General features: G+C 52.0%; 11 protein-coding genes across 11 annotated transcripts, besides 4 other annotated features; 6 read left to right on the top strand and 5 right to left on the bottom strand.

Annotated features, from left to right (window-relative positions):
- Positions 1-414: 414 nt before the first annotated feature.
- On the bottom strand, positions 415-1669 carry EKO05_0006842 (uncharacterized protein; the record flags this gene model as incomplete). Its single annotated transcript, XM_059636898.1, has 4 exons — positions 415-744; positions 828-941; positions 994-1273; positions 1323-1669. 4 exons carry the CDS (start codon positions 1667-1669, stop codon positions 415-417), a joined length of 1071 nt encoding a protein of 356 aa, XP_059492881.1.
- A 1591-nt stretch (positions 1670-3260) lies between these two features.
- On the bottom strand, positions 3261-4665 carry EKO05_0006841 (uncharacterized protein; the record flags this gene model as incomplete). Its single annotated transcript, XM_038940756.2, has 4 exons — positions 3261-3915; positions 3961-4114; positions 4169-4569; positions 4619-4665. 4 exons carry the CDS (start codon positions 4663-4665, stop codon positions 3261-3263), a joined length of 1257 nt encoding a protein of 418 aa, XP_038797371.2.
- Positions 4666-5516: 851 nt separating this feature from the next.
- EKO05_0006840 (uncharacterized protein) lies at positions 5517-6671 on the top strand (the record flags this gene model as incomplete). The annotated part of the gene is made up of 1 exon (XM_038946232.1): positions 5517-6671. The coding sequence occupies one exon, from the start codon at positions 5517-5519 to the stop codon at positions 6669-6671; it is 1155 nt and encodes a 384-aa protein (XP_038797370.1).
- A 259-nt stretch (positions 6672-6930) lies between these two features.
- EKO05_0006839 (uncharacterized protein) lies at positions 6931-8580 on the bottom strand (the record flags this gene model as incomplete). The annotated part of the gene is made up of 4 exons (XM_038940718.2): positions 6931-7057; positions 7119-7333; positions 7384-8362; positions 8417-8580. 4 exons carry the CDS (start codon positions 8578-8580, stop codon positions 6931-6933), a joined length of 1485 nt encoding a protein of 494 aa, XP_038797369.2.
- Positions 8581-10037: 1457 nt separating this feature from the next.
- On the top strand, positions 10038-11265 carry EKO05_0006838 (4-hydroxysphinganine ceramide fatty acyl 2-hydroxylase; the record flags this gene model as incomplete). The annotated part of the gene is made up of 2 exons (XM_038940652.1): positions 10038-10813; positions 10863-11265. 2 exons carry the CDS (start codon positions 10038-10040, stop codon positions 11263-11265), a joined length of 1179 nt encoding a protein of 392 aa, XP_038797368.1.
- A 633-nt stretch (positions 11266-11898) lies between these two features.
- Positions 11899-13748, top strand: EKO05_0006837 (Phosphatidylinositol-3-phosphatase SAC1; the record flags this gene model as incomplete). Its single annotated transcript, XM_038940770.1, has 4 exons — positions 11899-12533; positions 12587-12904; positions 12954-13424; positions 13478-13748. The coding sequence occupies 4 exons, from the start codon at positions 11899-11901 to the stop codon at positions 13746-13748; spliced, it is 1695 nt and encodes a 564-aa protein (XP_038797367.1).
- Positions 13749-14918: 1170 nt separating this feature from the next.
- Positions 14919-15584, top strand: EKO05_0006836 (uncharacterized protein; the record flags this gene model as incomplete). Its single annotated transcript, XM_038940757.1, has 2 exons — positions 14919-15002; positions 15144-15584. The coding sequence occupies 2 exons, from the start codon at positions 14919-14921 to the stop codon at positions 15582-15584; spliced, it is 525 nt and encodes a 174-aa protein (XP_038797366.1).
- Positions 15585-16354: 770 nt separating this feature from the next.
- EKO05_0006835 (uncharacterized protein) lies at positions 16355-18875 on the top strand (the record flags this gene model as incomplete). The annotated part of the gene is made up of 3 exons (XM_038940656.1): positions 16355-16838; positions 16888-17381; positions 17436-18875. 3 exons carry the CDS (start codon positions 16355-16357, stop codon positions 18873-18875), a joined length of 2418 nt encoding a protein of 805 aa, XP_038797365.1.
- Positions 18876-20416: 1541 nt separating this feature from the next.
- EKO05_0006834 (uncharacterized protein) lies at positions 20417-21491 on the top strand (the record flags this gene model as incomplete). Its single annotated transcript, XM_038940862.2, has 3 exons — positions 20417-20765; positions 20811-21073; positions 21210-21491. The coding sequence occupies 3 exons, from the start codon at positions 20417-20419 to the stop codon at positions 21489-21491; spliced, it is 894 nt and encodes a 297-aa protein (XP_038797364.2).
- Positions 21492-22455: 964 nt separating this feature from the next.
- EKO05_0006833 (uncharacterized protein) lies at positions 22456-24006 on the bottom strand (the record flags this gene model as incomplete). The annotated part of the gene is made up of 1 exon (XM_038946231.1): positions 22456-24006. The coding sequence occupies one exon, from the start codon at positions 24004-24006 to the stop codon at positions 22456-22458; it is 1551 nt and encodes a 516-aa protein (XP_038797363.1).
- Positions 22994-23105: a tandem repeat.
- Positions 23743-23784: a tandem repeat.
- Positions 24007-24402: 396 nt separating the features above from the next.
- Positions 24403-24445: a tandem repeat.
- Positions 24446-24674: 229 nt separating this feature from the next.
- Positions 24675-26005, bottom strand: EKO05_0006832 (Ubiquitinyl hydrolase 1; the record flags this gene model as incomplete). Its single annotated transcript, XM_038940889.1, has 4 exons — positions 24675-25107; positions 25374-25504; positions 25579-25914; positions 25970-26005. The coding sequence occupies 4 exons, from the start codon at positions 26003-26005 to the stop codon at positions 24675-24677; spliced, it is 936 nt and encodes a 311-aa protein (XP_038797362.1).
- Positions 26006-26130: 125 nt separating this feature from the next.
- Positions 26131-26199: a tandem repeat.
- Between the last annotated feature and the right edge of the window lie 69 nt (positions 26200-26268).

The following is a 26268-nucleotide window of genomic DNA, read 5'->3' as shown; positions in this document are numbered from 1 at the left end:
GCCCACTGCCTGCCCGCGCTTGTACGCTATCTGTACAATTCTTCGGAAGCTAGCCTACGACTAAGGATGTAGATAGCTCATCAATGAACTATGGTGTTCTGATTACCATCTTTACAGCAGAATCAAGCGCAATATGTTTTTTGATTTGGGCACGACAGTGGCAGATGCATCGGCACAATTGTCGAGACTACGGCCCGAAATTAGACGTAGGCCAACAGCATGCTGTTGAAGTTAAAAATTTAATTAAAAAAAAAGCTCCAAATCGTATGTAAGGATGCAAAGTTATTCGAATGTAGAGTTAACACCCATGCCGAATTTTCTTCTCGCAGATACAACCTTTCTTATTCTCTAGACTGACCTAACTAAGTCACTATAGTTGCATATTTCCAATTCTTCGAGTGGTATTCTAGTCTCCTATCCCATAACTGTATTCCCACCAGCAGGTCTTCGAGCAAATAACATCTTAGGCGTAGCTGGGTTATTGCAGCTGCTGGCTGCAGTCACGCAAATACCGCCTCCACCTCGACAGCATGTGCTTATCACGCACAGCTGATTAGCCGCGCAGTCTGAGTCTATACTACAAGCTGGGCTTGAGCATGAAGTAGTTCCTGGAATGCAGAGGCCGCCCCCATTGTTGAGAGAGCCGCAGACGCAGCTACTGCCGCAGTATATGTATTTAGAGCAGCTAGAACCTGCGCATGAAGGAGTTGTACACAAGCCCTTCGCGCAACTACCACTTGCACACTGGAAATTTGTTAGTAATGGTCCAAATATTTCAAGACTCGCGGAGCTGTGATGCTGCGATGTGTCAAAGAGGCAAGACTTACAACATTCCCACAAGCGCCACAGTTGTTCGGATCAGTCGCAGTGTCTGGTACTGTTACTGACGTTACAGTCGCAGTAACAACTGTTGTTGGAGTGGTAAAAGTAGTGGCAAGGATCTATACAACGCATTAGCTTAAGTACCAAGAGGAATGTCTCGTTGTTACTTACCGCCTCTGTCACTGTTGATGTAATGGTTGCGGGAACAGTGACAAGGTCGATTGAGGTCGATACGGTCACAGCAGAAGCTGTGCTAAGTACAATAACAGTGGTTGTAGGTGTGGGGATAGCAAGGCAACTGCATGCTTTCGAAACCTGCGAGCAAGCAAACTGCTTGAGACCTGGAGGTGCGTTGCCACAGCTAGCTGGAGAAGCAGGGTTACTTGTAGCGCTGGAGATGACTTTGGCAGTCCTTTTCACGATTGCGCCACAGGCGCCAGGTACAGTGACACTTTGGTATGTTAGCAAGAATAGAAGCCTTCGACGCGAGATATTCTTACAAAGCAGTGGTTGTTTGCGTCACTGTGTCAGCTGTGAGAGTAGTTGTTCCGGTGGTAACACTTAGAACAGAAGTAACCACTGTGGTGGCCGTTATAGTCTGAGATAATATCGTGTTTGCAACTGAAGTCGAGGTAGTCGTCGACGTCTTTGAGACGGTAGCAGTCGGAATCTTGAGTAGTGATGAACAAAAGGACGTTGCAGTTGGTGCGCCATGGAGAGCATTAACGACAACGGAGATGACCTGGCATTCGAGCTGTTTCAATTGGCTGAGACTGCGGGCGTTCTCAGTCACGAGAGGAGTAGCCGCTGCTAATGACAGCAGAAGCGGAGTAATGAATGAACGCATCTTAAGAGTTTCCAACTGATAACTAAAGAAGAAGTTAAGTCTCAAGGATCATACTAACTGTACGAAGATGCGAGAATGTTGGCCTTTTATCATTTACAAGCAGGTGCCTCGTGGAACCGACATGCTATCACAGTGGTGTCCAGCGATCTGCGCCTGGCAAAGCTGAACATAATCTCGACTTTACTAGAGGTACGCACCAAACCCTTTTCAGGGCTTCTTCGTCTCTATTGGTATTGGTTGCAGCAGTAGAAGGCAAGACTTTGAGGACAATATACCTAAAAGAGTAACCTTCAGCCAGCCACGTTCTCGATGGCTAGCCCTCCTGGCTTAAGCAAGATTAAGTGTGCGGCCTAACAGCTTCGCAAAGGCTGCTAGTGCGGTAGCTTTTAGGTCTCGGCCTTCGTTCTGCAGACTTACAACAAAGAGTATTTGGGGTTCCTTAGCGCTTCTGCACCATATTTGAAATGCCGTACGTGAAGTGGTTTTCAGAGTCAAATGAATGCAGCCAACAGTGGTGCAGTTGTCGTCAAGGTACAAGAGGGAAATTCTCAATCATGGCTTCGTGATGAGAGTGGCGGTGAGACTTGTTCCAAGATTGACAAAGATCTTCAGGCACATGAGTTGCCGTAGAAAGATGACGATGTGGCGTCGTCGATTAAAGCTGAGGCCTAGAACACCACACCTTTGAACTGTTAACATACTAAAACATCCCAGCACGCCCTGTAGATCTGCTACAGATCAGCGACACGGTGTTCTTAGTTTGCAAAAATTTGATTCCGCAACCTTCAACCTCGCAGCATATAGGGGAACAGCTATGAGCACTATGCGTAAGGATCTCTTGCGTACGTGTTAAGGCACAGCTCTGCCTACATTACGAAGATAAAAAAAAAAGGCAAGAAGTACTTGCACTTGTTGCTATAAGCTAGGGTGCTGCTACATACTGGCAGAAAATGGGCATGGGGCGCGAATACTGCGATGCAAGATTTGATGACATTGGATGAGGCCCATAAAGATGAGCACTGTACGATATCGAAGGACTTGAAGAAAGATCAACATAATCTATGTCTCGTATTCAAGTGGACGGGATATTTAACATGAGTGACAGCTCCATTGTGCTGAAATTTTAGCGGTCATGGATCACTCAGGGAGAAACATGAAGCTTATAAAGCTTATCGATCGAGTTACGTGGCGCAAACAGCTGCAATATACCCCAGATCACCAAATCCATCAAGATCTGTTGGATTTCATAAATATTTACGTACTACTGAGCCTGACAGGAGTGTTGAAGCCATTGTTGCACCCCTGCTCACAACCTACCAATGTCGCTAGCCAAGGAAATCCTGTTCAAATACCACAACTGATCATTTTCGAGATTTAAGAGCAGTGCTAAAGTCTTCTAGTCAACTAGATCTGTCGTGCTGAAGAAGGCCAACGTGATAGGCTACGACGAACTGAAGATTTGTCCAAGACTGCTGGTGTCTGATCAATCAAATACCACGTTAACTAGAGAAAGCTATGCTTTTAGAGTGTGGTGCTTTCGCCCTGTTGTCAAACACATCTTGTGTTCTTTTTTTTTTCTCGATCCACGCATCTACTTTTTAATCCGGTCAGCTACAGAGCCAGCCTCGTCGTCTGCTGGTGTCTTCTCAGGAACGTAGCCCTCAGCTCCAACATGCTCGATCCCAACTTTGCACACAACCAGGAACCCTGCTGGAAGCGCAATACCCCACCACGCCATTATGAGTCCGGCTGAGACTATCGGCGCAGCTTTGGTAGAACTAATTCCACTTGCGATGCATTGTCCAGCGGCCTCAACACCTCTCGCAACGCTGGAATATCTGACAACCTCTACAGGTCTTTTAGCAAGGAAGCCAATGAGCCAGTAGCCGTAGTTGTACGTCAGCGCGAACTCGACCTGCTGAAACACGTACAGAGCCCAACCTTCGCCAAACTGACTGTCCGTCCAGTCAAGTGCTGGTCTACTCCTTTGGTACTTGTATTGGATGACAACGGCCCACACCCATACTCCGCCGCTCAAGACCATTATGCCTAGGAAGCCAAAACGGGCCCTCTGGTTAAGTGTCAATAGTTCCCAGTCGAGGAAAGACCCCAGGATTCCTGTCGCGAGAACTTGCGCAAGTGCTGTGGCAAGTGAGGTAAGTGCTCGAGACCGGACCGAGAAGTACAGCGACATGTAAGAGCCGATGTATGGCAGCGACCAAGTGACGTAGCAGAAGTAAGGAATACTAATGGGTCAGACTCCATCTTACTGATAGCTCGGAGAGACTTACAGCAGCAGCATTTCTTTTCGAAGGAGCAACTTCAAGGTCTCCGCGAACTCGACCTTCGCTGGAATCTTCGGCATGAGTTTGACCTTGGTTCCATTCTTACGTTGAACTTTCTCAGGGTTTGACAGCAACATCGCGACCGCTGGAGCAAGACATTCTGTGCCTTGTCCTCAGTACGAGGGACCATTTCGGGAAGATCTGAGCAACTTACGCAGCACGACGAACACAATGTAAGTCTTCCAATCTAACTTACCAAGCTTCTTGCCACTGTAATTGAATGCTAGATTGATCGCACCTCCCAGGATTGCGCCACTATTTCGATACGCAAGCCAATACGCAAGATACCTGCCACGGCTCTCAGGCGGTGGGTAGCTTAGCATGATTGCACCTTCCGCAGCCCAGAAGAAACCAGCAGTGATGCCGCAAGCTGCAGATCCAAGGTAAATGAACCATTGTGTACCATATCTATTATTCTGGTACAATGCAGCGGAATAGAGAGCGTACCCAGTCGTACCCAGAGCCATGGTGTGTCGCATGCCAACGTGGTTGATGAGGACGGATCCACTGAGACAAGTAAACGTCATAAGGGTAAAGAGCACCGAGTTACCGGCCCTGTGATAGTGAGCATGCATTTGCTTTGGAAACGTAGCGAGATACTTACATTACTAAGTACGGAGATTGCTGACCACCAGCGCCAACAGACTGCATTGCGTTCCATAGCCCCGGAGCTGCGAATGCACAAAGACCGACTACAGTAGCTTGGAATAATACACCTCTGAACCAACGGTATGGACTGTCATCATCAACAGCCACTGAGAGCGGTGCTGGCTGTTGTTGCTCTTCAGTGATAGAAAGGCGTTTGATAGCTTCTGCCATGATTTGGATTCGGCCTCGGATGGAAAGCCAAAGGTAATCGACAAACAAAAAACTTGGGAATGTAGCTAAACGTTGAACTACTAATTCATGATGCAGATCAGTCTTGCTTCTCTCGTTCCGACCTCCACTATTGATGTTCCGTATGGCGTGCTTTGCAGGATTTTATGGTGATGGCACTATCCGATTATCGCTCAACAACCATTCAGCCAGCGCAGTCATAAACCTAGTAGCAGCATGGATTTAAAAGAAGTCGACGAAGTAGAGCGGTCGATCGGCATGTTTGCACGTAGACCAAGCCAGTAAGCGAGAGACTCCTCGACTATTCACTCGTTAGCGTTCCGAGCTAGGTCCTTCCTGGCAATTCCTCAATGCTTATTTAGAACAAGCATTCGTGAGGGCGGAAAGATGAGGAGTCACGTCATCACAACTTTGGATTGCGTTGCAATTCGCATCGAGGGTTACTTTCCTCTGTGCACGTTGCAGCCTACCTATCAGTGGGGAAACATAGGCATTCGGATCAGCCCTCGGAACGGACTGACCGGCATTCATTAGTCTCGCGAATGCCTATCAACAGTTATCGCATGAGCTCCTGCATGCCTAAGTCTCAGTCCGTACATGTCAAGAAATAGATTTCTCTTCCTTGAATATCTTCGTCACAAACACTTGTCAGGACCTTACTTGCCATGCCCCTATCGATTGAGAACTTTGATGCTGTCCAATCTGACGGACAACAATGGACCTCGCTGTTCGGATACTATGAAGATCTCTCTTTCCCGCTAGTATTGCAGACAGTGTCTGGATGGAAATCCACCCTCGACGAGGCCGTAACACATCTGGAATTTCTCAGCAAGTCAGGGAAAATCTTCGACCTCATCCAGCAACACGGAGGAGCAGTGTTACTCCGAGGACTCCCAATCAAGACCGCCGAGGATTACAGTCGTATTGCTCATGCTTTTGGGTTTGCACCGCACGAAGAAGTCGGCCGTCCGCCAATCCGTACCGTACTTGCTCCAAATGTCAAAACAGCGAACGAAGGGCCGCCAGAGCTGCCGATCTGGCCGCACAACGAGTACGGCTGGTCTACACATAATCCGGCGTGGTTGACCTTCGCGAGCCTTCAGGTGCCTGAAAGCGGTGGTGCAACGCCTATAATCTCTAGCATCGGTCTCGCCTATAGACTAAAGGCAGCGGCACCAGATTTCTACCAACAACTACTAATCAAAGGAGTACGGTACGTGTACAGATATGGCTGTCAGCAGGTCACCTCAACGACTGGCGCGAGCGTTTTCACAGCATATGGTCAGCACATTACTGAAGGCGATGACGAGGACACTATACGACGAAAGATCGAAGCCGAAGTCAAGCGACAGAGTAACCTGTCTCAATGGCACGACGACGGTGGTCTAAGCGTAACTCACATAGTTCCCATCATACGCCAACACACCTCCACAGGCCTGCCAACGTGGTTTGGCAACCTTACCTCAGCGTACGGTCGCTCTCGGCATCATGGCGCAACGGAACCACCCTTCCTTGGAGACGATGGTGCATATCATCCACTGCCAACGTACGGTGATGGCTCGCCAATTGCGACTACCGATCTGGAGCTCGCGTTGAACCTGGCAGAAGAGATGCAGGTCGATATAGAATGGCAGGAGGGCGACGTTGTACTTCTTGACAATTACGCTGTTATGCACTCGAGAAAGCCATGGGCGGGGCAGAGGGTGGTGCTTGCAGCCTTGTGGGATCAGAGGGATAGAATCAAGGATTACGGCGAAGGCAAGCGTATAATTGAGGGGAGGAAAGACTTCGAAAGTACAAACGGAGATGTTCGCACATGACTGAAATGTAGAGGCACGTACGTAATCTTCCACGACGATCATTGCAAACTTTGGTACCACGTCTTTTGAAGTCCATGTACACACGAGATGGCACTATCTCTACAACATGGAAAGAGTCAGATCATAGTAGCTACAAGCATCACTCACGTAGAGAGGGCCACTCTTGTGGAGGTACATCTGCGCCAGGGTCAGGAGTAGGGAATTCGATCTGCTTGACTTCCTTGCCATTGGAACTATGTGCGTCGGTACGTTCACCGTACTACATCCAACCTGCGAGCCAGGATTTCGAAGGCAATTTTTCCTTCAGTACTTGCTGTATCTGTGCGTCCGCAATCTCTATGGCATTGTACTTCTTGTATTCCTGGGCGATGGCTTCCGATTTCACCCTATACCAAGTCAGCACTCGAACAACCAAAACGTACCAACACAAAGTAGGATGCGCTATACCTATAAGTTTGGTTCTTCAGTATCTCCGCAAATGCAACGCTGAGAATCTCCGAGTTGGTTTGGTGCACAGCATGGTAGATGCCGTTGCCGATGTAATTGATCAAAGCCCCAGTGTGAGATTTATCTTGACCTACTCCTGAGACAATCATGGGAACGCCTGCTCGTAGCGCTTGTTGAATCGTGCCATAGCCACCGTTGGTGATCAAAACAGATACCTGCACGAAGTGAGTACTGGCATTGAAGACGCAATAGAAGCTTTGCAAACCTCGGGGAGAGCTAGATCGAGAGGAAAGAATTTTGTAACTCTCGCGTTCTCGGGTATCTTAAACTCAAGCTGTTCCACATCGGAAGTCACAAGCGTAGCAATGACGAGCACATCGTCTCGATCCTTCAGTGCCTCTAGTGCTGGTATAATCAGGACATTGTTGTCAAATACGACCGTGCTGGAGGTAACAGCTACGATGTGCTTTCCTGCCTTTTTCGCCTCAAGGACGTCGCCCCACCATTCAGGTAGAGCACGCTCGGCAATGCCAACATTGACTGGTGCACCGGTAAACTTCAGATTAGGTCGGAGGTCACTCCTTGGGTATTCAAACTCAGGAACACCGTACTGGAGATACACGTCTGACGCAGCCACAAACATGTCGAACATGCTGGGAGATGATCTCGTGGCGCCCATTTTCTCCAAAACTTCTCGGGTGTGCTTATTCCACTCGCTGTCAGGATAACTGATGTACTGCGCCTGCTGCGCCTCAAAATGGATTTGCTTAGAGTCTGCGCTGGTGTCTGGGTGGCGACCAGATCTGAAGGGGAATGTATCGTTACTGGCAGCTGGGTAGGGGGCTAGCCCAATAGACATGGCTGCATCTGGTCGAATACCGGGTACACCCAGCATGACGGGTGCGAGACCACCAAATGTACAGTCGGCGATGTATATGAGTGGCTGCTCTTGTCCATACTTCTCGCGCACCTCGTTAAACGTTCGTTGAAGAGTGCGATGTTGCGCCGGGATCTCATCGATGAAGATTGTGTTGAAGGCGAAGATCTCTAACTCATCACCTTGCAAGCTCAGAAATGTAGCCATCTTATCTTCGGCCATCATTCCGAAGCCCTTGCCTTCTATAGGAACGTACGTCGCACCAATCGACTCAATATGATCCTTGAAGTCAGGACCGGTAAGGAATATGATTGGATAGCCTAATTGAATAAGGCCTTCAGCTATGGTGGTGATCTTTTCCATATGGCTTGGGAGTAACAGTTACCTATCTATTCGAATAACGGAAAGATCATTGACTAACCTGAAGGCCGGTGTGGAGGCCATGATTATAGGTGTCTTCGAACGTGGTATAGGCATGGCATTCTTGCTGAGCGTAAAGGCTGGCGAGAACACGTTCGAATATTGAACATAGAACAAGGCAATCAGTGGCAAAAGCCCCACGAGTAATAACGATGCAGACGGCATTGTCGAATTGCTGAGAGGATTGGAACAGGAGAAAACAATCAACAAAAGAACCAGAAGGATACTGAGATGTCAGTAGTGATTACGCTGGCCTTATATACTGCAGTACACCAGCATTGCTTACGTCGCGGTCTTTCAGGCTTTCGACAAGCAGTAAGACGCGCCCATGCTGACTGTCACAGGTACTAATTGGGCTAGCCTCGTGCCACTCGTGAGCTTGTTTGACGAAGATTAGGAAGTCGTACATATGGCGCTCGATAATGTTTTCATCACGCGTCCGCTGCCTTTGCAGATGGTTGGCCGCGATCGACCGGCGCACTCCTTGGATATGAACAAATCATCAAAAACAGGGGGAATCGATCAGATACGTGAGCAGATGAGAGATGTATAGTGGGTGCTTTCGAATGTAGTGGGGTGGCTGACGTGAGGAGATTGAAAGGTCAGCTGCAAGAAGATATCGACAGATACCCAATGCTGCTGACATACCTGGAGCAAACGTTGGTCATCGCTAGATATGGTACCCAATTGTCCACGTCGAAGCATTTGTAAAACTCCAGGGGCTGGTTTCTGTCTTCAGATTTGGTGCTCCGCGAGGTAAACAGATCACAGATCCACATGGAGCTTAGCTTGCCAAGAAGGCATGGCATGGTGGATATTGGGCATGAAAACGCAGGACAATTTCCATCAGACCAGTACTACAGCAGCGTTCCATAATTGTATGCGCTGCTACCAGTTGCAACGCGATATACATACTGCTGCAATCGCAATCGTAGGGCAAGCAGCGACATCCAGCTCATACAAGAGTCTCGCGCTGGATTCAGGACATCGGTCTTGATGCTAGATGCCACACTGCACTCGAAGCAGTAAAGGTACGCGCCTGAAGTAAACCAGAGCATCTGGCGGAATCCGATCAAGGCACGATCATAATGTGAGCTTTTCGAGGGAAATTACCTAAGAAAGGCATGATTTCATAGTAAGAGGAGCTTTCGAGACTCCGCGTCATCTCTGCTGGACGACGATTCTCGGTCCATTGCACGATTTGCACTGGCTTCGCCAATGAAACGATGGCTCGGAGAGTGGAAGGCGCAAAGCTCCAGGGCCCGGGATGTCTCGCCACGCTGTGCTGATCTGCCCGACGCGACCGATCGCTTGGCTCTCCTGACAATTAACGATACCCGTTGCTCTCTGCGCAATCTTACGGTACTTTTCATCGCAGCGTCTCTCTCTGCTGCTTTATACTTCTTAACCCCCCTTATACCTACAGGCACTGCATTCAGCTGCGCCTACCTGTCTCTTTTCCTCCCTCTGCCTCCAGCCTGTTTACTGTGGTGGCAATAACCTTCAAAGCAGTCATCTGCGCCCCGCAGCCTCGAATCGATTCCACAACCCTCCTCCTCCTACTTCGCGATCGCGTGAGCTCTTACGCTCAGCAATCCGACTGCATGTCTACAACCACTACCATGCCAGTCCGCAGCCTTCCGACGATTCCGACCGCCGATGTGCAGGCGCACAACAACGAGAAGAGTTGCTACGTTACAGTCGGCACCAAGGTGTACGATGTCACAGACTTTCTCGACGGGCATCCAGGCGGCGGCGAGCTCATCCTCGAGTACGGCGGCAAGGACATTACAGAGATTCTGAAGGATGAGGTCTCCCACACCCATTCAGACTCTGCATATGAGATCCTGGATGAGTGCTTGATTGGGTTCGTAGCTGGCGAGGAGGTCATGGATGCTGTTACCAAGAGCAACAAGCCGTACGAAATCGTTCCTCTGCCTCCTTCAGAGGTGGGCAAGATTGAACTCAAAGGCATGGAACAGAACCAAAAACCACTCTATGCTGCGACGGGCATGTCGTCCGCCGACGACCTTTCTCGCGAAACCGACCCCAGCATCGACTACAAGCAGCACAAGTTCCTCGACCTCAGCAAGCCACTACTCATGCAAGTCTGGAATGGCGGGTTTGAGAAGGACTTCTACCTCGAGCAGGTCCACCGACCACGCCACTACAAGGGAGGTGACTCGGCTCCACTGTTTGGCAACTTCCTGGAGCCATTGAGCAAGACGCCTTGGTGGGTAGTACCTACACTATGGTGGCCCGTGGTTACAGGTGTGACGTACATTGCTTCTCAAGGCGACCTGAGTACTCCCGCTCTTGCAGGTTACTGGGTGTTTGGACTGGCGTTCTGGACAATTATCGAATACGTCCTACATCGATGCTTGTTCCATCTTGACGAGTAAGCACATCCCGACGACTGTTTGATAATGTTGCTAAGCTTTTGATAGCCATCTACCTAACAACCGCGCCGCCCTCACTTTACATTTCCTCCTCCATGGCATCCACCACTACCTTCCCATGGACAAGTACAGGCTAGTCATGCCTCCCACACTGTTTGCAGCGCTTGCGGCGCCATTCTGGAAATTTGCACACACTGTGTTCTTCCATAACTGGTACGCGGCAACAGCTGCGTACTGCGGCGGTGTCTTTGGCTACACGCTCTACGACCTGACTCACTACTTCCTTCACCACCAGAAGCTTCCCCCCTGGTACCAGGAGCTAAAGAAGTACCACCTCAAGCATCACTTTGCGGACTACCAAAATGGCTTCGGCGTCACCAGCCGCTTTTGGGACTGGGTTTTTGGGACTGAGTTGGAGATGGGATCGCCGAAGGTCATCAAGACGACATAGACGCCACACTCAGAGGCAAGGGCGATTCTTCTGCACGTACAACGTTGGATTGGCGCTGGGGTTCTGTAAGACTTATTTATGACACACTGGGGGCACGTCTCTGGTTGGGAGCAGATCCTATTTTACGATTACGTATGTATGTATAGCTATAGTAATGTTAATGTGCGTATCAGCGCACGCCGTTCGTTTCAAATCAGCTGTGATTTTGCTGGGCCTTTATGAGTGAAGTTGTCGTCTCCGTCAGTGGGGAATGTTGTTTTCACGTGTCCATATCTGGCTGCTCGCTCAAGGGCCCTTTCCAGGTTTCGGTCGCCACCCACGCTAGTTGCGAACGGTCCAGACACCAACTCAAATGCCTGCCCAGCCTCTTCCCACCTGCACCTCACCACCGACTGCAGGTTTTGCGCGCACCGCCAGGCTTAGTTACCGACCGTGACAGGGTTCCATACGACCAATTGTCATCGAAAAAGTGCTTCAAGTACTAGCTGCCTTCCGCACACACTCAGTCCGCAATATAATATCTCATCCTCAAGGCTTGCCGCGACTACTTCGTACATCGCACCTCGCCTGCACTGTGACTGCGCCCAGCACCCCAACCGACGCAACTTATCGAGAGCTAGGACTCGCACCAACATGTCTGCTGTCAACGACATCGAAGCACTCCTCGACGAGGCCGCCCGCGACGTGGAGAAGAACCGCGAGCAGGCCGCCAACGACGAGGGACGCGATTCAGACGCCCGCAAGGACGACCGAAATGGTGACCGCCGTGACCGAGGCGACCGTCGCGACCGCAGCAGAGATCGCGGTGACCGCCGAGGCGATAGGCGCAGAAGCCGCGACCGAGACCAACGCCGACTAGATGACAGCCGCCCCCGTTCAAGCAGAGGCGGTGACGCTGATGACAGATACCGCCGCAGCAGCTCGCGCGACCGATACCGGGGTGGACGCAGGGACCGAGGCGGCGACTACTACAGTGGTGGAGGACGTGCTCGCTCACGCTCCCCGCGCGGTGATCGAGGCGACAAGCCCCGTCGCGAGCGAGAAAGGTCTGGCGATCGCCAACGTGGTGGTGAGGAGCGCAAGGGAGGCCGTCGTGAGAAGACCGCTACCCCAGAAGCTACAGAAGACGATCGTGACAAGCGTACTATCTTCGTCCAGCAGATTTCCCAGCGTGCCGAGACACGCCATCTCCGCTCCTTCTTCGAGACCATTGGACCCGTTGTCGAGGCCCAGATTGTCAAGGATCGAGTCACTGGCCGCTCGAAAGGGTAAATAAAATTTTTCATATGGCAGAATGAACGCAAGCTGACTCTAGTCGTAGCGTTGGATATGTTGAGTTCAAGGACGAAGAGTCTGTTCCTAAGGCATTGGAGCTGACTGGACAGAAGCTGAAAGGTGTTCCTATCATTGCGCAGCTTACAGAAGCTGAGAAGAACCGCGCTGCTCGGCCATCTGAAGGAGGCGCTGCACCAGGCGCTAATGGCGCACCATTTCATCGTCTCTACGTCGGTAACATTCACTTTAGCGTTACTGAGAAGGATTTGCAAGAGATTTTCGAGCCTTACGGTGAGCTTGAACAGGTCATCCTCCAGCGTGATGAGATGAACCCCGGTCGATCGAAGGGTTACGGTTTCGTTCAGTAAGACAATCTCTTGTCAGATTCACACACAAGCTAACGTAAACTCCAGGTTCGTTGATCCCAATAACGCTAAAGATGCCTTAGCAGAGATGAACGGCTTTGAGCTCGCTGGCCGCCAGATTCGAGTCGGACTCGGCAACGACAAGTTTACTCCCGAATCAACTGCAACCCTACTCCGCACCTTCAACCAACAAGCGCAAAGCTACCAGGGTTCCGCTTTCAGTGGCGCCGGCGGCCGTGGTGCTTATGCTGGTGGTTCTGGTGGCGTTTTTGATCGCACACACAGCAAGGATGATCGTGGCGTTAGCGGTGCTTCTGCTCTTGACGACACCGATGTTGCTGGAGTCAATTTCAAGACCTACGATCGTTCAAAGCTAATGGACGCGCTAGCTCGTCGTGATCCAGCAGAGATTGCGAAGCAGGGTGCTGCACCGGTTATCAGCAAGCCTCGTGCGCCTGTTGTCGACAAGCCTATGGCTTCCAAGTGCATCAAAATCGAGAACGCATTCGATGCTGACGAGTAAGTACCAGTATCTACATAACTTTTGGGCTTCTCGGCTTACATGAGACTAGGGAGCAGAAGAATTGGGGCAACAGCTGGGTTAAGGACCTAGAGTCAGAAGTCAGAGTCGAGTGTGATAAAAAGTACGGCAAAGTTGTTCACATCGCTGTCGACCCAAATACCGAAGGCGATATCTACGTCAAATTCGACTCGGTATCTGGCGGTGAGAAAGCTCTGCAAGGTCTTAACGGGCGCAGTTTCAACCATCGTACGATCATGGCCTCTTATGTTGTCGACAAGATCTACAACTCGCTTTGGGGCGCCGCTGCCAGCAGGTTCTGAACACCGCAACTCGGACTCCAATGGTACGTTCTTATAGTTCAGGTTGCTTTCGCATGACGGATGTTGGCTGGCGTTGTGTTGTCACTATTGGAAGCGTTTGGCTCAGACTGGAGTGTATTGGACTGGAGCCATACTTTACTTGGTGCACAGATTCGCATAGGACGGGAGAAGTCTTCGACAACGGAAGTGTTTCGTGTTTTCAGGAAGAAGGCCAGGACCAAAACGAGGACGGAAAAGCCGTTCGGTACGTTTCGTGAGTGGGCAAGGCTTGCCCAAATTTCACTGAACGCACTCTCCAGGATGCCACAGATGGCTTACGGAGTGCCAATTACCCCGTTAGCGATGGCGACAGAGCTACTAATAGTACATAGGGCCAGCTTATCATTTACTTGGACGAATTTCTACAGAATGAATTTATCTGCTTTCGCAGCCTTCTGTTTCAGCGTGGTGGACGATGGACGTTGATTTTGTTGCGTGGTAATATTGCAGTGTTTATGGTTTGACCTCTTCCGTCGATCATTGTTGTTCCTGACATAGTGACAGATTCAAGTGATTTTACCTAGTCGGTGTACAGCTTCATGTGCTGTTGACGTCGGCTTGTTCATCGCAATCCAGTCTTGGGCAAGACAGTGGCGACCTTGTTCCAGTGAAATAGCGATTATAGGTGCCTACATCGAACCTCGAAACTCGAAACTGCCGCCAGCTTGTTGTCCACGATTCCGCAAAGGTATAACCGACAGATTCAGGAATACAGGAGTCAGGGCGAGACCAGTCTCCCAAGTCACTTGAAATGGGTAAGTGCGTGCACGCACGCAAACAGTATGTACATACTACACATCTGCATTGTCAGTGCCAAGAATCACGTGGCCGGGCAACCACTTTTAGTATTGCACACTTTTTGCAGATATGCAAGGCTCTCACGGTAGCGCGATATCACGCGAATAGACTATGGGGTACCTGGATGATGTTCAACCCCTCCAATGCGCTCATAGTAGCCTCATTGCGAATGGTTGTGATGACGTCTTTTCGATGTCAAAGTACATGACGCTGTCATATAAGCTCTGGTAGAGCTACCATAGCTTCCTCAGACAACGCAATCCCTACACACAAACAACGTATTTATACCAATCCCATTGCCCTACTTCTTCACATACTCTTATCTACATCAAAATGTCTCAGAACCCCGATGCTGTTTCCAACCAGGGCGAGTTCGCCGGACACGTCAGGCCGAGTGAGCCCCTCATGACAGGTGGAGTAAGTTGATGTCCCCTTGAGTTCCCAATAGTATCCACGAATGCGTTTGCTTCCTGTTTGAGTGCACGTCCAGTTATTTTGCAAGTTCAATGGCTGTGCAGAGCTCCACGACTTATCTGAGTATCGCTAACAACCCCACAGCACCAGCCCGGAAAGATCGTCTCAGAGGCGGACCGCGCTCCTGAGTTCCATGCTGAGACCCTTCCTGCCGGCACAGCCCCCAAGGCTGACACATACACACCCAACCCTGACATTAACAACCAGAAGACCTTCACCAGTGCCTCGTCGACATTGGTCGGTGCCGACTCCGGCTCCGTACACACTGGTCTTGGCCACCCAGGTCAGGGACAGTCGAGCTCTGAACTCCACGACAAATCTAAGCAGAGTGGCGGTAGCGGTGGTCTTGCAGGATTGAAGGAGAACTATGGTCAGGGCAATGTTGCGGATCTGAAGGACGACCCAACACATGCCAAGCAGAGGAACTTGAACCGTCCTGAGGCGGGAACAAGGGGTAACGTTGGTGGACAGGCGGCCCAAGAAATGGAGCCTGAGCAAGCCGCGCAGGTGAATACTAGCAGGTAGAGCACTGCGGTCTATTCTAAAGCTTCTCGCTACCTAAGACTAGCTAGTGTTACGACTCGAATGAACCAAAAAAGTAAAAGCAAGCACATTACCCGAATATAGCTTTATTTGCTTTTGTAAACATGTTTCTTCATGTTCATACACTTCCTGTATTCGATGTGTTAAGGGCGGAGCAGATGCTGGAAAGTGATGATGTAAGATACTTCATCACAGTCCACGCTACAGTTTGCCCTTCCTCAACAACACACGATCACATACACCAGAACAAAAGCATCTCAACATCTCAGCATTTCAGTATTTTTTACAGTAACATCAGTAGTTGAAATCAGCGTCCATATGCTGTCCGGCCATGCATTGTTGGAGGCCTGTCCATGTTCCCATTCGCCTTCACCGTCTCAAATCGGTGATTTCATTTCTTCCATCTACAGTTGCTTTCACTTCAAGATGGTGGTGTTTGACACGTGTCACGCGTTCTTTGCGCGTTGTTTACGCAACGGGGCTGGAGATTTAGACCGTGTTCTTTTGCTGCCATCGTGTCTCCTATCCGTACCAAATTCTGTCCCGTCATCTTTCGATCTTCTCTTTGCTCCCAAAGGAATCTTGGCATTAAATAGTACCAGGTCCTTGACCTCTGCGCTTCTCTATTGTGCGCCGCCAGCAATCTCGACAGCGCCCCCCAACAGCGACACTTGTCTCTATTTCTCTTCGAGCCCCCCTGGCTTTCGAAGACTCGTTCTCTCCACTCTAACGACCTACCCGAGTATTCCCAAATGCCGTCTCGCGTTTTCGCTGCTCCGTCGTCGGGCCACAGCGGCGATCTCATAGCTGTACATCCGCAGCGTGACGAGAGCTTTGTATCGCCAGTCCTAGCGGGACCCGAAGATGGAGCTGAGCTGGTGCTTGATTTCCAGGGCCATAAGCACGTGGATCCCTCCGAAGGTGAAGATCAAGCGTACGTATTGCAAGACGACACGTCCAGTTCTCACACGAAGTTCACGATGCCCGGCCAGGCCACTGTCAATGCGCTCCGCGATTACCTCCTCAAGAACCTGCAAGCCCACCAGGTTGTCGACGGTTATGGCAATGTGTGCAAGATGTTTGAAATCTCCAACGACCACCTTGCTGTTCTGCAAACGAAGATATGGACTAAGACCTTTAGCGGCCGCTCTCCGGTGAAGACAACAGTTTCTCGCCCTTCTCGAGCCCAAACACTGATGTCAGGTCATATTGCAAGGATTTCTCGGTTCTTGGAAGGTATTTCATGCAAAAATTACCCCTCTCTACAGAACCTAACACAACGTAGAGAACCATCTTTTCGTGCTGAGCGAAACCGAGCACGCCATATGCCACTACTCGAACGATTCTCCAGAGACCACAAAACGTGTCTGCCATTCGCAAATTTTCAGAATCGAGCCTCTGGTCCACTGGGGCACAGTCATACCCGCAACAGCTTTTCAGTTCATGGCCAGCTTCCGCCGTAATGGCAGTCTCATGCAGATTCCCGCATACGAACAAATTGTCAGAAACTCGATCGATGCAAACACACCGACTTACTGTTTCGACTGTTTGGAATACCTATGGAGCAAGCGCACAGAAGCTTGGGGTATCATCCGACGACTTGAAGATACAATGCCACAAATCTCGACATACAGCTCACGTTTGGCACACCGAACAGCAAACGGCCAGATGCCCGGGGGATTTAGCCCTACTTTTGGCGCCAGCGTATTGGAGAGCGTCGATTCAACAGCGTATCAAGGTAAGGCGGACGAGACCGAAATGTATGATGAGGTCCGCATGGTTAGTGAAGACACACCGTTAGTTTTCTAGCAAGACAAGCTGACCTGTCTTCAGGCACCATGTCTACTTGATGGCACTTCTGATTACCTCGACGTCGCCCAATCTCATATTCCGCATACCACCAAAAATCAGGGCGTTGATGCAGTATGGGAGCTGTCTGAAAGTGAAGATGTAGATGAGCATTGTGAACGCATGAGGTCGTCGTCACGTTCAAACTCTTTGACTCTCCTTTTGCGCATGACACCTGTCAAGCCTAGGAGCTCGGACAACTTTCTCCCAATTAACAGGCATCAGCCCCCCGTACAGATACCAATCTCAACTGTACCTCAGACCAACAGCATTGCGCGCGGCAATGAGTGCGCAAAGAGGGTTTACACCACGAACAAGTACGGTTTCCGTGTCAAAGTCCAGACGCCTCCACCCCGTGCGGCGAAGCGCGAGTTTGGGCGCGAACTTGACACCAACTCTACAATCCCGCTCGTCCAAGTAAGAAGGTCACCGTGTAAACACATCGGGAAAGCATCAACACATGAAGGAGCCTCAATACAGCCTATGGAGCCTTTGAGGCCATCGAAACCTTTGAAGCGGTTCAAGAAAGCAAGGGTTCTGATAAAGGAGACAAAGAAAAGGAAGAATGCACCTACCGACCTTCAGACATGCAAGCAGAAGATGGTGCGAAAGACTGTCACTGGAGAACCCAACCCCACTGGATCCAAACCCTACATCAATTCTACTGCGGGACTTCGGTTTTCGCCTGAGCCCCAACTTGTAGTCCTACCGCTCCCTGCGAAGTTCGTTGTACACTTCGCAAAGCGTCCCCTGGACACAAACATCCCTGATGGGGTAGTCGCACTGGCATACGCAGCTTTCCAGAATGATCATCCGGCGCCCATGTCCAAGATATGTGTATGCAATAAACCTGCATCGTACGGGCTTTTCAAGAAGAGTGAACTATCCCAGATTACGCAATGTGTGAATCGTGACTGCCGTTTCAGATGGTATCACTACGCTTGTCTGAACCTGTCGGAGAAGGGGAAGGCCCGATGGGGCACTTTCGTGTGTCAGTACTGCCGCAACGAGGAAGAGTTTGCTGAGAAGGACAGGAAGAATGGCTGGAACATGGCACGGCAAGTAGACTTCAGGATAAACTGGACCAAGGACGACATCGAAGCGGACGTGCCAGGCTTGGGTGGACATGGTCCTGTGGCTAACCCGTACGGCTTAGGCGTGGACGTTGATCTGGGTCCAGCGTTCGAGACCGCATCTCAGACGAAAGGTGTGCTCGGTGATCTGGAACCCTTTGAGTACGCACAATCACATCCTCATATGCTTGTGGAAGCGTACAGCAACCCCGCCGCTTACGCCCAGCTTCGTGCTGAGTGCGCTGGAGATGAGGCGAATGATGAGCAGTGGCGGCACGAGACCCACACAACCGATGAGGATTACCTTGAAGACGAAGAAACGCTCGATCTGGAAACGGAGGAAGAGCTGTAAGAACATGGTGGAGAATACACGGTGATCTGGCTAGTATCATCAGCCCACGCCGTCCATGTTGCGCAAGTGCGGGTATGTACATTTCCGTTTCTATTTTGCAGGAACCGGCCTGTACACAAGTAAATACCAGCAACGCGAGAAGACGATTCCTAGTCCGATTCCGGTTAATGTCTCAATATGCCACACCACCTTTGGGTAGCATTAGCAGTAATCATGGATAGAAGAAAATGTACATGTCCACACCAACCAAAGTAACCATATCCACTTCAACCCTTGTCCAAAACACCATGACATTGTTTGGTTCCATATGGTTAATAAGCCGCCTGATATTCGCAGCATTACACCGTCAAGCTTACCCCTCCCGGGCGAGAAAAAGCGCCAACACGTCCTCCCAAAAGAGAGCGGAAGACAAAAGTAGAACCCAGACAGGCGAACACCTTCAGCAGAGATGCACTCATGAACCAGACCACCATCTTCTGCTAGTACGTACACGGTCCGAAAAACAGCGCAGACAGTTATTTGTTACGCCGCGCCAGTACAACAGCTACTAGAGTGAGCAAATCCAGCACGACAAGACCATGCGGTCGGAGACCTGAGACTGCTGCTGTCTGCGATATCAAGGGGCACAAGTCGTCTGCGAGTCGATATCGCTTGAAATCGTGAGTTGCACTACCGATCTATTGCGAGGCCGGTTAGCCCACATAGATCCATGCTCAGATATGATGATCTCGGTTCGCGCTGTAAACAAGGTGCTAATGTTCATCAGCTTTTCCTGTCGAGAGATGGACAAGGCACGTTGGCAAGAGACACTCTGGAGATCTTACAAATTGCGTGAGTTTCTGTCCACCTCTACTGTTGATCATCCACTACCTGTCGTCTGGTTTCCTCCAAAAGAGAAGAAATCTTTTCAGTTTCGCCTTTCCGTGGTTTGGGTGCGGTCGCTCAAAATGTAGGCCCCCTGGATTTCTTTCGAAGTTATCAGAAGGGCCATACGCGTTCCACGATGTTTCTCTGCGCAGCGGAGTTTGCGTTGCGAGAACTCTCTGCATCTGCGCAGCTGATATCTGTGGGGGATAACTCATAGGGTTCGCAAGGGGTCAGGACCGAAGCCTGGCGTCGATTATGAAGCTTGCAGCGCGAACTAGGGCTTGGTGCACAAAACCCGCGGCTTGAGAAATGAGGTCCAGGACGAAGGCGATTGTCGTGAGGGATGTTCAGCCTGAGCTTTCAACGATCAGATGCGAGAAGTCGGTGGCGATCGAGTCATGAAATTGGGAGGCTGAGCGTTCAGCTGAGTTGCGCCACCAGCTGTCGTGCACCCAAACTCTACCCGAACAACCTCATGCAGGCTGACGACCAGCTCTATTCTTCTTCTGAAGCTGAGAATGCATTCTCACCGGACATGGGAAGAGACCAGGGTAGACGACATCCCCGCAGCTGCGACGACAAAGCTTTAGACCAACCTTGACTTCTCAGCAGGACCTTCAACGCCTTTGGTACCACTTGTCACTCTCGCCATCACCTCAGTTTTGCACTCAAGTATGTCGACTACACTATCTGATATGCCGAGATCTGAGAGACGAATTAATCTGGAGATGGGCCGTTCCAACCTAGATCCTGCCTCAACAGGGGACTTTCGACCCAGTGAACAACATCGGATCGAGGATCTACACTACATTTCCGAATACCTCGCGCAAAATTCCAGCAAGTCTGCAGCCGTGTTTCGAAGGTATGACAAGCTTGCCATGTACCGGATCATGGGGTTGAGCCAGGAACTGAGGGCGTTGGAACACGAGCACGACGAGCTCGTGAAGGATGGATTCTATCCAGAAGATGTTGAGAATCATGCAGGATTTGATGGGAGGGTCGATGAATCCCTCAAGCATTACTGTACGAGTCTACTCGCACCCTGATGGCAGGCAACGCAGCTAACAGATGTCACGGACGATCTCTTGATTGCGTATAGTCAGGTTCTGCATCTTGAGCCCCCGGCAGACAGAACAGTCGAGGCCATCGATGGACACATCATCAATCCAAAACTCCATCACGGCCAAGACTGGTGGGGACACAGGCTGCGGTACAAGCTGCGTGGCCAGGAAACCACCCAAACCTTTCCCGACCTCGTTAGCTTGTTCACTCCGGCCGAGAACGATTATATATCCAGGGGTGTCGACAAATTCTTGTACTTCTTATTCACAGTACGTATTCCACTTTGGGTTTGCAATTTCCCTGATCAGCACCCACTCCCACAACTCCTCACCCAACCACTCTCCCTCCGTCTCGACTCTCTTACCTTGACTTTTTCCGTCTTTGTGCGCTTACTCCATCTTGCAGACCCCCGAATCTACCAAAGGTGCAAAGTACGTGAATGAGCAAAAGCTGCAGCGCTTCGTCACCGTCATCGGCACCGTAATCGCAATCGGCTTCCTGATAGCGGCCATGTGGGTTTTGTGGCGACTGAAGAACGACATGATTGCCAAGCTCGCGACCGTGACCGGGTTCGTTGTTGGTTTCGCCGGTTGGCTGGGATTCCTGACGACAGCGCAGAGGAAGGATGTCATCGCAGCAACGGCCGCGTATGCTGCTGTGCTGGTCGTGTTCGTTAGCCAGCAGTGAAGGTGGAAGATACGAAACGATGTCAGCGCGAGCGTTACTGAGTTATTAAGATATATAAGTTTGTTACCGCCGTGAACGCAATGACAGGCGTAGACCTAAAGGTAGATACCATACTACCCAGCGCTACTGAGAAGCTCGTAATGAACCCCGTTGCGTCTGAGGCTGCAAGTCGGGCTTCAGCAGCAATGCGGTCATGAGGATGGTCGCCGTGAGAAGGATGTACTTTGCTTGCAAGGACTAGCAGGGACTTGATGGACAACAGGGCGTTCTGGAGGTAGCTCTAGTAGTAACCATACCATAGCCAAGACATTTTAAAGTAATCAAGGAAGAATAGAAGCTTTAGATGGGAGTTTTGTACAGTTTCTTTCTACTAACTATAAGTGTTTTAGTTTCATGTCTTTTCTTTTTAGCTTTGTAGTAAATAATGAAGTAGTACCGTATAATAGCTAAGACATTTAAAGGTATTTAAGATAGAAAAAGATCTTACACTATTTCTTTCTTGAGACTGAAACTGTAATTCTCTACCTCGCTTTCTTTTTCTTTACATAATCCATGTGATTTCCCTGTTTTGGAATAAATACCTACAACGCACTTTATAAGAGGTAATAAAGTATATGTATAATATAGAGATAGATAAATGTATGTAGTTTAACTCTCTTAAAATAGCTATTAGTAAACATCTAATAGTAGATTTCTATCGTTTCATATTGCTTCCTCCTCTGCTTTCTCCATCATCCGTTCTCTTCATTTCCACTCCCTTTCTATCCCTTGCTATCATATCCTTTCTTCTTCTCCCTCTTCTCTTCTCTTCTCTTCTCTTCCTCTTCTCTTCTTTTCTCTTCCTCTTCTCTTCTCTTCTCTTCTTCTTCTTCTTCTTCTTCTTCTTCTTCATACTACACTACGCTATGCTGTGCGACAACGCTCCACTGTGTAAATCCGACTACATGGCCGAGCAGCTGTTCAGTCAGCCCTGCACGCCTTCGAAGCCGCTAATCTCGACACACACGTCGGCGCCACGCAGGCGGCGAAAGCGCGTGCGGGCGTCGCCGTTGCGGTCCACGCTCAGCTCCTCGGGATACATGCGCACCAGGCGGCTGACCTCGGGCTTGGGGACGCGCATGATGCAGACAATCTTGACGTCGGGGATTTCTCGCGGCGTGTCTGTGTCGCCGGACTTGTCTCGCTCGCCGTGTTCGCTCTGGGCGTTCCGCCGGTCTCGCTCCTGCTCGCGCTCGCGGTCTTGGCGCCGCCGTTCGCGATGCCCGCCGCGTGCGTCGGCGCCTGCTGGGGCTGTGGGCTGATGGGCCACGACTCTGTGTGAGGGGTCGTGCAGTGTCTCGCGCAAGCTCATGCAGAGGGATTCAATGCCCAGCTCGCGCTCGAATCGCAGAAAGGTGGTGAGGACGTTGAGGTTCGGGTGTCCTTGGGCGGCGGCCGGGGCAGGAGGCTGAGGGTGGTGGTGTGGGACTGCGCCAGCGGCGAAGGCAGCAAAGGGGACTGCAGGGGGAGGTGGGGGCGGGGGTGGGGGCTGAGCGTGGTGGTGCGGTCCTGTGTTTGCGTGTGCGGCGGCGGGCGTGTGGGGCGGGATGGGTGGGAGGTGCTGCCCGGGGTGGGCGCCCGTGGGGACAATGACGGGCGGGCCTGTGGCGGCCACGGCGTGGGCCAGGTGGTGGAACTGCTGGTGGAGGGCGGCGACCTGCTGGCCCACGGCGTTCTGCACGGCCTGGACTTGCACGGCCATGGGCGGCGGAAGCACGGCCACACCGCCTGCACCGCCTGCACCGCCTGCACCCTGGACGCCCAGCAGGCCCAGCAAGCGCGGGGTGCCGAGGCTCAGACAGCGCATGAAGATGCAGAGGTTCTTCAGGCGGGGCAGGTCGGCCTTCAGGCTGCGGTCAGCGCTCTTGCTGCTCAGGTAGGCGGTCCACAGGCGCAGGTCTTTCTCGCGGATGCGGAACCAGACGCTGTGGATGCGGTCGGCGTGGGGCGAGGCGACGACGCGGAAGATGTTGCAGTCGCTCGGGTGGGTGAAGAGGAACTTGTTGGCGGTGTAGAGGACGGGGGCGGCCTCGTCGTGGAGCTGCTTGCACGTCTGCAGCAGCGAGACGGCGACGTCGTGCTTGGCGGGCGCATGGCTGGGCCACCAGAAGGGGTAGGCCGCCGTGAGGGCGAAGGTGTAGATGCGGTCGCGCAGCTCGCGGGGCAGGGAGAGCAGCAGCGAGAAGGCGGGGTCGGCGGGCGGGGGCTGGGCGGAAGAGGAAAAGGAAGAAGAGGAAGGGGACGAGGAGGCGGACGGCGCGCTCTGGGGCAGCGAGACCGAGGCCTGGCGTGGACGGGCGGGTGCGAGGGGGAGGTGGGTGGGCGCATCGAGCATCGTCGTGTCGGACGAGGCGCTGCTGGCCGACGAGGAGCGCGAGCGGGGTGTTGAGGTGCGTGACGACTGTATCGAGCGGGCGTGCGCGGGTTGCGAGGACGAGTCGGGGTGCGACGACATGGAGCCAACCTGTGAGGCCATGGCGTGCCGTGAGTGCGTGCAGCTACCAACCGGCCTTGGGTGGGTGTGCACTGAGGTTTACAAAGACGCCCCCCAGGCTGTGAGTGCCCCACAGTGGTTTGGTATCTGCCCCTCAACGTCAACCGGGCGTTGGACGTGTCCGTGTCAGAAGTGCAGCATGTCCACCTTGTTCTCCAGCTAATAATCCGCACAAAGCCATCTCCACGGCACGGCACGGCCATTACACGTCATGCATGAACCACACTCCCGGGTCCTGTCTGTGCTTGGCCTGTAGCCGATCAGCCACGGTCCATTTGTGGAGGAACCGAACTGTGGACGAACCATGCACATGATACTTGTACAGAACTGTACAGAATATTTATACTGAATACCTGACAGAACACTTATACATACTACTTCACACATTCAACATTTAACATTCAACATTCAACATTCAACAAAGGTCCTCGCTACTTGCATGTGTAAAGACAGGTATTACGCTGGGCAGGCAGGTGAGAAGAATGGTCAATCTAGATCATGCTGCAATAGGCACTTTACGAAACACATGTCTAAACGGAAACTTTCTGAAGAAACTACCATCTTGGAAGACCGTCCAAGACCGTCCTTCCATGCCATTCTCAGAAACTGCCATCTTGAAAGACCGTCCAAGACCGTCCTTTCTCGGCTACTCACTCCACCGCCACGCCCTGCTTCCTCGCGTCCTCCCTCCGCTTCTTGGTCCGGCCCTTGGCCTCGTCGACCCACTTGTCGTAGGCGCCGCCGCCCTGCTCGAGCTTGGCCTTGACCACGCCCTTGAGCAGCTCGCCCACGAAGCCGACAAAGTTGTGGCGCCGCAGAGAGTTCTCCCACAGCCACTGTGCCCGCTTGTCCTCCTGGTCCTCGAGCCCCTCGTCGTCGCCAAGCTCGCGCGCGCGCAGCCGCAGATCGCGCACGCACGCCATGAGGTTGAAGCGAATCTCCGTCGCCGGGTAGCGCGCGATGCGGCGCTGCAGCACGGGGATGATCTTGGACGGGAACTCGTCGTTGGTGCAGGCGCCGTGCAGGATGGGCGCGGGCTGCAGGCCGTCGAGTTCGTAGAGCTTGCCGTTGATGGACGTGTAGCTGTGGCTGGTTAGCTAGCTGGTGGGGACCTCAGTGACATCAGTGACATGGGCGACATCAGTGACATTGGCGACATCAGTGACATAACCGACATCAGTGACATTGGCGACATCAGTGACATAACCGACATCAGTGACATTGGCGACATCAGTGACATAACCGACATCAGTGACATGGGCGACATCAGTGACATAACCGACGTCAGTGACATAACCGACGTCAGTGACATAACCGACGTCAGTGACGGTAGGGACGGTCGCACGCACGCTATAAAGTGGTACACATCGTCGTCCTCGGTCGCCGTGCGCTGCGTCTCGTCGACAAAGGGCGACGAGCGGGCAAACGAGTTGTGCGTCTCGCGGATCAGGTCCGAGTTGGACAGCGTCTCGCCGCGCAGCTGTCAGATGATGCGCACGTTAGCCACCCGCCCTCACACACGACAGACATGACCTGGGATGCAGCACCACGCACCTCGGGCGGGAACTCGCCGGCAAACGCCTTGAACTCGCTCAGCTCCTTGCCAATGTCCACCTCGCCCTCCTTGTTCAGCAGCACCGAGATCAGCGCCTGGGTCCCGCACGCGTTCTGGATCGTCTGCGCCGCGAAGAAGAGCTCGCGGGCGGCCTCGTGGTCGTACCTGCCGTCCCTGGGCACGGAGCTCGCCTCTTCACCCGTCGGGTACTTGAACAGGAAGATGACGCCGTACACGTCGCCGAGCGCCCGCAGCTCGTCGGCGTCGAGCGTCGTGAGCTCCTCAAACTGCACATCCTTGACCCCGAGCTTCTCGATGAGGTACGTGAAGACACCCTGCGCCGTGTCAGCCCTGCACGCTCGCCATGCCGCCCCCGCCTGTCTGTCCTACCGCGTCCGACTCGATCGTGTTCCAGCCTCCAGACATGCTTGCCGTGTGTCGGTGGGAAGCGTTGCCCGCCACCACTTCTGCGGCGCCACGGGGCCGGCCCGCTTAGTCACGGCAGTTCCGAGACTGTTCCGATGCGGAAGTAGTGGGGTCGTGATTGAACAAGCCTCACCAGCCTCACCAGCCTCAACAGCCTCACCAGCCTCGACAGCCTCACCAGCCTCACCAGCCTCGACAGCAGCACAAACAAGGCGTCACGAGACTAGACACGTGATAGCTCTGTGCAGACTACGCATTCCATC

This window comes from Ascochyta rabiei, chromosome 11 (assembly GCF_004011695.2).
Source record: "Ascochyta rabiei chromosome 11, complete sequence".
NCBI classification, from domain to species: domain Eukaryota; kingdom Fungi; phylum Ascomycota; class Dothideomycetes; order Pleosporales; family Didymellaceae; genus Ascochyta; species Ascochyta rabiei.
The sequence above is the reverse complement of the archived record's forward strand: the minus strand, read 5'-3'. Positions and strand labels throughout refer to the sequence as shown.